The 8,411-nt window shown below is 54.4% G+C and overlaps 4 protein-coding genes across 4 annotated transcripts; 2 read left to right on the top strand and 2 right to left on the bottom strand.

Annotated features, from left to right (window-relative positions):
- Window positions 1-1,274: 1,274 nt before the first annotated feature.
- C8A04DRAFT_10264 (uncharacterized protein) lies at window positions 1,275-3,324 on the bottom strand (the record flags this gene model as incomplete). The annotated part of the gene is made up of 4 exons (XM_062776518.1): window positions 1,275-1,502; window positions 1,563-2,502; window positions 2,614-3,089; window positions 3,187-3,324. The coding sequence occupies 4 exons, from the start codon at window positions 3,322-3,324 to the stop codon at window positions 1,275-1,277; spliced, it is 1,782 nt and encodes a 593-aa protein (XP_062639277.1).
- Window positions 3,325-4,928: 1,604 nt separating this feature from the next.
- On the bottom strand, window positions 4,929-5,600 carry C8A04DRAFT_35468 (uncharacterized protein; the record flags this gene model as incomplete). The annotated part of the gene is made up of 4 exons (XM_062783181.1): window positions 4,929-5,261; window positions 5,327-5,420; window positions 5,504-5,522; window positions 5,585-5,600. The coding sequence occupies 4 exons, from the start codon at window positions 5,598-5,600 to the stop codon at window positions 4,929-4,931; spliced, it is 462 nt and encodes a 153-aa protein (XP_062639276.1).
- A 462-nt stretch (window positions 5,601-6,062) lies between these two features.
- Window positions 6,063-6,774, top strand: C8A04DRAFT_10303 (Spc24 subunit of Ndc80-domain-containing protein; the record flags this gene model as incomplete). The annotated part of the gene is made up of 3 exons (XM_062776530.1): window positions 6,063-6,089; window positions 6,157-6,532; window positions 6,575-6,774. The coding sequence occupies 3 exons, from the start codon at window positions 6,063-6,065 to the stop codon at window positions 6,772-6,774; spliced, it is 603 nt and encodes a 200-aa protein (XP_062639275.1).
- A 560-nt stretch (window positions 6,775-7,334) lies between these two features.
- C8A04DRAFT_26388 (uncharacterized protein) lies at window positions 7,335-8,204 on the top strand (the record flags this gene model as incomplete). Its single annotated transcript, XM_062779914.1, has 1 exon — window positions 7,335-8,204. The coding sequence occupies one exon, from the start codon at window positions 7,335-7,337 to the stop codon at window positions 8,202-8,204; it is 870 nt and encodes a 289-aa protein (XP_062639274.1).
- Window positions 8,205-8,411: the final 207 nt, after the last annotated feature.

Genomic DNA, 8,411 nt, shown 5'->3' with positions numbered 1-8,411 from the left:
GTCTCTCATTAAGAAGGGCGCACGAACGTTTTGGTATGGGGTAAGCACCCGTAAATGTTGGCCAGTTCAGGGTTGCCAGTACTGTGGCGGGAAGTAATAGGCGCATGGCTCAAAGTAATTAGGTAGACGAGCAGTGGGGCCGCGGCGAGAGAATGAAGTGTGAGGAAGCGGTCGCGCTGCGCCTTGGGGACGATGACACGGCTCCCCTCCGCACCCAGGAAGTCAAGGCGTGTATGGACAGGCCCGGTAGACGGGGTTTCCCTTACGCGGAAAACAAGACCACCTCTATGACTTGGCCAGATTTCGCTCCGCAGGGAAGAGTCTCTGGAGTTCTTAGGGCCAAGGAGTCAAGAGAAACAAGGTGGGAAGGGGGAAGAGTAGGTATGGATCATTCAACTCTCGAGTCCAAAAAGAGGATGGAGAACAGATCAAGACATACAACCCACGAAACCGCCTCCAGCTCAACGTGGTCTGTTGGACATGAACTACCCCAGAAAATTCGCAACGTTGTCTCTTTACCCGCCAAATCTCACCAAAAAGTACTGGCTGCGCGTCCTGCCCAATTTGGACAGCCATGTAAGGCAGAATTGAAAGCCGGCCAATCAGCGAGGAGATAATGAACGGGAGGGGGAAAGCTGACGAGTCCCTTTCGGGCTGACTCTTCATGCTCTTCAACTGTTCAGGTCTTATTTCGTTGAGAAATTCTTCATGCCGTAAGAACTTGAGAACTCAAGCGGCGTACCACATCTAAAAAAACAAGGCAGAAACGAGAACCAACCCACCTCTTTGATAGAACAATATAAAATGACCTCTACAACAGAAGGGGTCTCTATTCATATTTAAGTTGGGACGGGATCCCCACACAATTAAAAGAGCCACCGTTGTTCCGTCTTCCGCTGGCCACTTGGTTTTCTGTAAATAACGTCACAAGTGGAAGTGTTTGGAATGCTATAAAAGCTCACTGGAAAACCAGGAACCCGCCCAGCAAAAGCTCAGACATTAAAAAGCGAGAGCAAAGGGGTCATAAATTTCATGACGTCGTCGTTTCCGCTAAAAACTCATCGCAGAGCCATCTCTTTCCGAAAACTCCTTAACAAGAGTCGACAGTTGGCCTTCCTCCGCGTAACCAACAGGAACGTGCTGGACGTAAATGTACCCGCAGTTCCACGGCAACCACAGCGCCATCCCAGCACCCCCTATCTTAAATGTACCGCAGATTCTGAGGGTTATGCTACCCATCGTTTCCCCGGCTATCTCCTTTGCACCATCACGTATCAATTTCTTCTGCCTCCAAAGCGATCCCTCAACCATCCAAACGTGCCACCCCCCTGTCCCTGCCCTTGCCGTTCTTGTGGCTGCTGTTGCTGTTGGCTTTGGTGTTGCGTCTGACTTGGCTGCGATGACCTTCGACCGTCCCCAAATCCTCCATCTCCAAGGCCCCAGTCCCATGCCGCAGCGCCCCTCTCACTCGCACCCCAATCCAATTCCCGCTGCCGGGCCCGCTCCCTCTCTTCCCGCGCCTCCCTCTCTAAATCCCCAGAACGATCCTCCTCCCAGTCCACATCACGATTCCTCGAAGCCGAGGGGCTTCTAACCCGCGCGGTTCTCTGAGCAATCGCTTCATCATTCGAATTGCCGCTCGGTCGCGAAACCGCGGGGGGCGGCGAATGCGAGTTGCGTCGGAACATCGATGTCGAGAGCGTGGGTGAACCACTACCGCTACCATTACCAGATGTTAGGTTTCGGATCGAGTTGAGGCGGTCCATGTTTTCGCGGGCGCTCCGGAGGGGTCTGTCACGCTCGCGCGGACCGCGGTCGGGGCGGGGTCGGGCGGAAAGCGAGTCGGTGAACATCGAGCCGGGGGAGAAACGGAAAGGTGTACCTTGCGTGGGCGAGGCGAAATCGGGAGAGGGCGCCGAAGTTGAGGAAGTTGTATTGGGTTGTTGATTGGGGATGGGGGAGTGTGAAGATGGTGATGAAGACGCCCGCTGGCCGGAATTAGAGCCGAGATCGTGGTTGTTACCGTTGTTTCCGCTGCTGCTCGTCCCAGCACCCTCAATCGGTTTCCGGCAAATGGGGCATGTGTTGTGCTCCTTGAGCCAGAGGACGACACATTCGCCGTGGTACCAGTGCTTGCAGGGCAAAACAGCCACCTCATCACCCTTCTTCATCTCATCAATACAAATAGTGCACTCGACTTTGCCCTCTGGACCGAGCATCTCGTCGTCCACCTTTTTTTTCTCAAGATTCCCAATGGCGGTTTCCGATGCCGGTGGGGCGGCGTTAGTTTGCGGCGATGCCTCCATGAGCTGTGTAATAATGCGGTCCAGGGCCTCCTGGGTGAAGACCGCATCTCCATGGACCGCCGCGGCGGGGTTGTATAAAGAATTCATGAGCTCTTGGAGACTGCCCAGCAATGGGAAGCCGAAACCCGGTCCCGGACTACGCTCTCGCTGGCTCGCATCATCTCCAGCGCCAAAGCCGAAAAGGGGATCGAAGATTCTATGCGATCCGTGAACATTAGCTGCACTGTTGTGGTTGGTGATGATAGTGACGGAGCGTCTCAATGGTCCGTAGGGATGAGGTAAGACTCCCCTGCGGGAAGCGACGTACGATGCTGTGTTGAAGGGCGACCCTTCGGTGCCACCTCCGCTGAAAGTCCCACTTGTGACTGTAACCCGGGTACGTCCACCGAATGGGCCAGCCCTAAAGGTGGTCTGGTGGAATCTAGGTCCAGGTTGCGGCTCGGGCGCATCCTCTTGTTGCGGAAACATGCCACTAGGCCCAGGACTCCTGCGTATTGCCCTTCCAGCCCCGAGATCATGCATGAGCATGTCGGCAAACCGGCGAAAGACGAGGTCGGCCTCGTCACCTGGACGACTGGCATTGCTCATACCATATTGAGACCCGGGGGGAGGCCCAGTGGAGGAGGATCTCGCCCCACCATACAGATGTTCTTCAATATCGCCTTCTTCGGGGTCGGAATCGTCAGCTTGGCGGCGCGGAAAGGTCCTCGAAGCGCTGGCAAAGTCTGCGAGCGTATCTATGCCGATGGGAGACGGGTCGCGGGGATCATTTGACGACTCGACCTGGAGCGAAGGAGTTAGCAAGTCAGTGCAAACGGCCGCGATTAGGTGGGACGGGGTCTAGGATTGAAGCTGTGGCTAGATGATGTTGATGGCTTACGATCTCAGTAAACGAGCTGTGGCACCTGGGGCATTCCAGGTCTGCGTTTTCACGATACCATTCATGCTGGCATGCGTGGCAGAACACAAGCTCCCTCCCTTCTGCGGCGCCGAGACGGCGCCCACCCAAAGACGCCATACCAGGTTGTTCGTGCCCAGTCTGATCGTTATGACGTTGGTACGCAGCAAGAGCGCCGAGAATGCCGGTAGCAACGGCGAAGGCGAAACGGCCACGGGACGCCACGGTGACAGGCTTGTTAATCAAGAGGAGGCGCTAAGTTTGGGGGTTGTGTAGATTGTCGGAAAAGCGCTTAGAAAAGAAAAGCCGTGCCCCTCCAGAGAAGTTAAAGGAGCGTCGTCGAAGGGCCTCAGCAATCGCCCCACTTTCGTGATCGCCGCCAAAACCAGAAGATCGGGGTCCGGTATATATGTTTGTACACTCGCAACCCTTCTTATCAGGTGTGAAGCTAAAGAATTCTTCACCGAAATGGAAAGGCGATGCCGTGTAGGTACGCGGTATTTCGTCTTGGTTGTGGAAGCTTTGCGGCGGCTTTGAGGTTGGTTAAGTTGTTGGGTGTTCTGCGGTATCATTGAACGGTCCGCAAGTGCTAACTGACGTTACCCACTGTGTCCACCGGTAGGTACTACTATGTATGTACCTAGTATGGATACGTACCTGTGGACCCCGGCGCCACAGTGGGTGGAACCCGGAAGCCAGGCACGTTGCAAGCAAGTCCCTGGGACCCTGGAGCAAGCTGGGATAACATCCTCTCAAACGGCCTCATATACCACACCACATGTTGGATCGCTAATGATGCAGCAAAGTACCCGATCCCAGCCGATCGTGCCCCTGTTGCTCCAAACGGCCAGGTATTCTTGGCGAGGAACGGCCCCGAACGGTTGGGCTTAGTATAGAGACGGGAAAGTCGCGGATCATAACAGGAAGTAATGAGGTACCTTATGATCGTGGGGGCAGGGTGCGAAGCATTGTCATGGGCATGGAGTGCTCGGGATCCATGTACAAAACGCCTACATGATGGCTCCCCGTTTACACATCGCGGTGTTATGGACAAGGAGTTCTCCGACTTCCCCACACATGGAAGGTAGGTGGTGTTGCCGTATTGGTCGTTGAACGGCATTAGCAGAGGGCAACCGTTCTGTTTTTTTTAGCGTTGACTGTCCTGTCCCGTTTCTGACGGTACCGACACTTCGACAGACCTCCCTTCAGCCTAGGAGGTACCTCAGGTTGGTATGGAGGTACGGATTATGTTCAGAAGGACTCGCTCGCCTCGTACTGGCACTGCAGGACACGTTATCCACGTGGCATGCATCATTCATGCAGCCCCTTTGGATGGATATCCAATTACCTTAGGTAAGTCGGCCCTCGTGAGCCTCCACTCCACCACTCGATTCCTGCCTCCAAGGACGTCACTTCTTTGCTGTCCACAAAGAACAAGCCGTATTAAACGAGCGGCCACACTGCCATAATCGTGCTGTCAGGTGGTCCCTCGGAAATGGACCTGATTGCCCTAGACAGAAGTCACGCCGGAAAAAGACCCCTCGAAAAAAAGAGCAAAAGAAAAGCACTTTGTAACCAAGTGTCAATTAGTTGAAAATCACGGCGCCACCGTCATCCAGTCCCGTACAAATACAAGGCACTTCGGTGTACCCGCTGGAATATGTACTGCTTCTCCCATTCTCGGCCGCTGCCAGCCGACCCACACCCTGGGGGCTTGAGTAGCCTCACCTCTTGCGGCCAAGGTTGCGAAGCAATACACCTCCCACAATCCCTGCCACAACAGCCACGCCACTGACGATAGCCACACCCATGAGCCCTTCCTTAGCCACCTTGTCGTCGATCAGTGTGCGCAGGTTGGCGGCTTGTAAATTCGCAGGCTCCTTGTCAAGTAATAGGTCATTGTACCGGCGCGCCTCGCCGTAATTTCCCAGCTTATAGTTACCCAACGCAAGATAATACAGGCTTTCGCGTCGGCGCTCGGGGGACGTACGGAAGATTTCGGCGAGGAGCATCACGCCGAGGTGTTGCTCATTGCGGAGGTTGGATTTTACGAGGCCCTGAGAAGTAGGAAACGTTAGTGTGCCCGTAGCAGTGAAAAAAGAGGAGGGGTAGAAGGATATACCCATGCGTAGTTGAACTTGGTCTGGACGCCAACCATGTCGCCCTCCTTCTCATATTGAGCCCGGAGCACCCCTAGCTCATCGGGGTTGAGCGGACTGCATGTGATATACACATCAGGATAACTGCCCGATACATCTGTTTGGCGTAACGAGAGAGAAGCAAAGGAGAGGTTACTCACGTCTCGGCGTCAATCGCGTCTGGAAGCATCCTGATTAGCTACTGCGAAAGTGAATTATGGGGGATGGATACACGTGCTCACATGGTAGTTGTGTCATAGCAAAATTCGTGCGAGAAAACTGATAATACTTTCTCCGGTGGGATGCAGTATTCTAAATGCACGGGCGGCGGGCAGCGGGCGATGTACGGCGATGGTGTTAGTTTTTCTTCCCGGATTTCCTTGGAGGTTTGCGAAGCTCGGGCCGTTGCGAGTTCCCAGCATGTGGCCCGCCGATGACGAAGCTGCCCACTGCTTGGGCTGAGCTCGCAGTGGCGAGTGAGATAAGATAACGGATGGCGGGCAGCTTCGGCACTGTCGCCTGGGAGATGGCACTGCCAAGCCCACCCCAAACAAATCACGGCAACGACTCTTGAATTGATTTTGAGAGCGCGCAAGCACGACAACGAAACAAATTTGCATCCCAGCCCCTTGTCTAGTGTAATCTCGCCACGGGTTAGGAAAAAAAAAAGAGCAGTAAAAATAAAAATCCCATCGCAACGTCCACCAAACAACCGCCAAGATGCTTCTCGAAGAAGACCCCTCTACTGTACGCGTCCCCGTCCCTCCCTGCTCGCTCATTAAAAAGGAGCGGCCAACCTAACACTCTCGAGTAGCTCATCCGCCACACAATATCCAATTTCAACATCGCTCCCGATAAATCTGCCGTCTCCCGCGTCTCAGAATCCCTTTCAACCCTCCAACAGGCCCGTGACCTGCGTCTGCGCGAAGCTGAAGCTTCGCTGCGGCGTCTCGCCCGCTCCCTCGGCACTCTTTCGTCACAACATGCGGAATTGACAACCTCCCATTCATCGGCGCGCCACGCCTCAGATATTGCGCGTTTGGATACGCAAAAGTTCCGGACCGCTAAGGCAGCCTCGGATCTGGAAATGGAGACGGAGCGGCTGCAGGGACAGCTTGCGGAGTTGAATGCCAGACTGCAAGAGTTGGAGCTGCAAGGGGTGGATGGGGGTGACACAGTTGGGGCAGGGGGTACTGGCACTGCTGGCGGGGGTGGTAATGGTGGAGCGGCAGCGGGTATGTTGGAAGATGAGGTGTTGCTGCGGTTGAAGGTGTACCGGAGCCTGGGAATTGAGATTGAGAGGGACAGCAAGGATGGAGAGTTCAACCGAGTGGTGGTAAGGAATGATCGTAAGGGAGACGTGCATGTGGTAAACATAGATCGGAAGTTCTCGAGGTTCTTCTATGCGAACTACTTCTGGCAGAGCCTCTAGGCGCGATGCGTGGCCACAGCACGACATACAGTGTACGACGGTTCAAGGAGTTTTGGAGCTTGGGTCAGGATTACAATTGGCATGGTCATGGGATGGAAAGATACCTCGGTGTTTTGGGTTTCGGGTAAGTTGCCAATCCCGCGCTGATCAACTCTGTGAAACTATCTACCGACATCATCATCGCTGGCTTTGGATCTATTCTTATCTCTTCTACTTTAGGATCGATCTGAAAACGAGGCGAATTTCCAGCGCGCGCGTTCCCAAGGAGCCCCTCACATTTTTTGGTGACCTAATACATTTCGAGATGATCAAATTGACCTTCGGCCTTCTCGAGTTCCCCGACGTTTCAACCTTTCCACCTGCATGTGGGCATGCGGGCGCCCCGAACCCAAGCCGGGAATGCGTCATCTTCAGGATCCGAGGGACCTTTATCTACCCACCTCTTACACTGCGTGCCGCCCGTCCCGTCCTTACCTGTTCTTTCGTTTCAACTGCAGCGGTTCGTCCGATTCAACCAACACCTAAACTGCCCGTTCGAAAACAGACTCTCAACCGCCACCATGGCAGAGGACTACGAGATCTCTTGGTCCAAACTCTTGCCGGATTGGAAGGTCTGGGCGTTTAGGGCCTTCAAATTCTATGCAACAATCGTCTTCGCCTTTCTCGCCACCTTTCTATTCACGGTCGGAAGTCTCACGTCCATTGTTGCTTCAGTTGTACTCGTTATCTACAACATCGTTGTAACCGTCGAGTGCTTCATTGCTGGCATCATGTGGCTTAGTTATGGCGACACAGACAGGCCACCAGTGAATGAGGCACAGGAGCAGGAGATCATGCGCAAGTACTCCAAGTACTGGGAGGTGTCGGGCAATTCACCATACTCTACCGATGATGAGGACGACGATAGTACCACCAGCAGTTGCTGCAGCAGTGACTTGCTCACTCCGTCCAATAGCAACGACAGTGAGTCCAGCCAGGACACCATTCCCACCCCGAATTCCGAGACATCGCAAAGCTCGATCGACCGCCCGCCCCGCCCCGCGCTGCGTTGTTCCGCGTCAGACCACTCCCCACCGCGCACCGGACGTGTTAAGAGAGTGACCTTTGCCGAAGAGGTCGAATATATAGGCGAACCCCGTGGAGGACACTTCGGTGGGGGCAGTGCTGGGGCCAACGGCAAACATACGTCCAGCAGCCGCTCCCGACGGCGGCATGATCGCAACCGACCCCTCTACAAGGAGTCCGAGATCATCGAGTTGCTGCCGCGGCGGCCGGCCACGGAAGATGAGTCCGAAATTCCGGCTGTCACGATGCGGGCGCCGACGCGTGCGCGCGTTGAGAGGGAAGAGAAAAAGCGACAAGAGAAGGCAGAGCGGGAGATCGCTGTGTTGAGAGAACATGGGAGATTGTGGGATTTTGGAGATAATTGATTTCTGCAATGTGTATTCCTATCTCTGTTTTGTTCTTCTCCTTTTTTCCGCCGATGTCCCGGCCGTGGCCTTCTTACTTGGGGAAAGGGAAATCCTTCAAAACCGCTTGGACAAGGAACATTAGCCGCGATTATCTTGATATGCCTTCAGAACACGGATTTGTTTCGAGTTCTTGCAGTCCTTTTCACTTTTTTGTGTTGAGTCATA

The sequence above is a fragment of the Dichotomopilus funicola genome (assembly GCF_033296635.1).
Source record: "Dichotomopilus funicola strain CBS 141.50 unplaced genomic scaffold C8A04scaffold_12, whole genome shotgun sequence".
Lineage (NCBI taxonomy): Eukaryota > Fungi > Ascomycota > Sordariomycetes > Sordariales > Chaetomiaceae > Dichotomopilus > Dichotomopilus funicola.
Note: the sequence above shows the minus strand (reverse complement) of the source record. Positions and strands in the feature narration are given on the sequence as shown.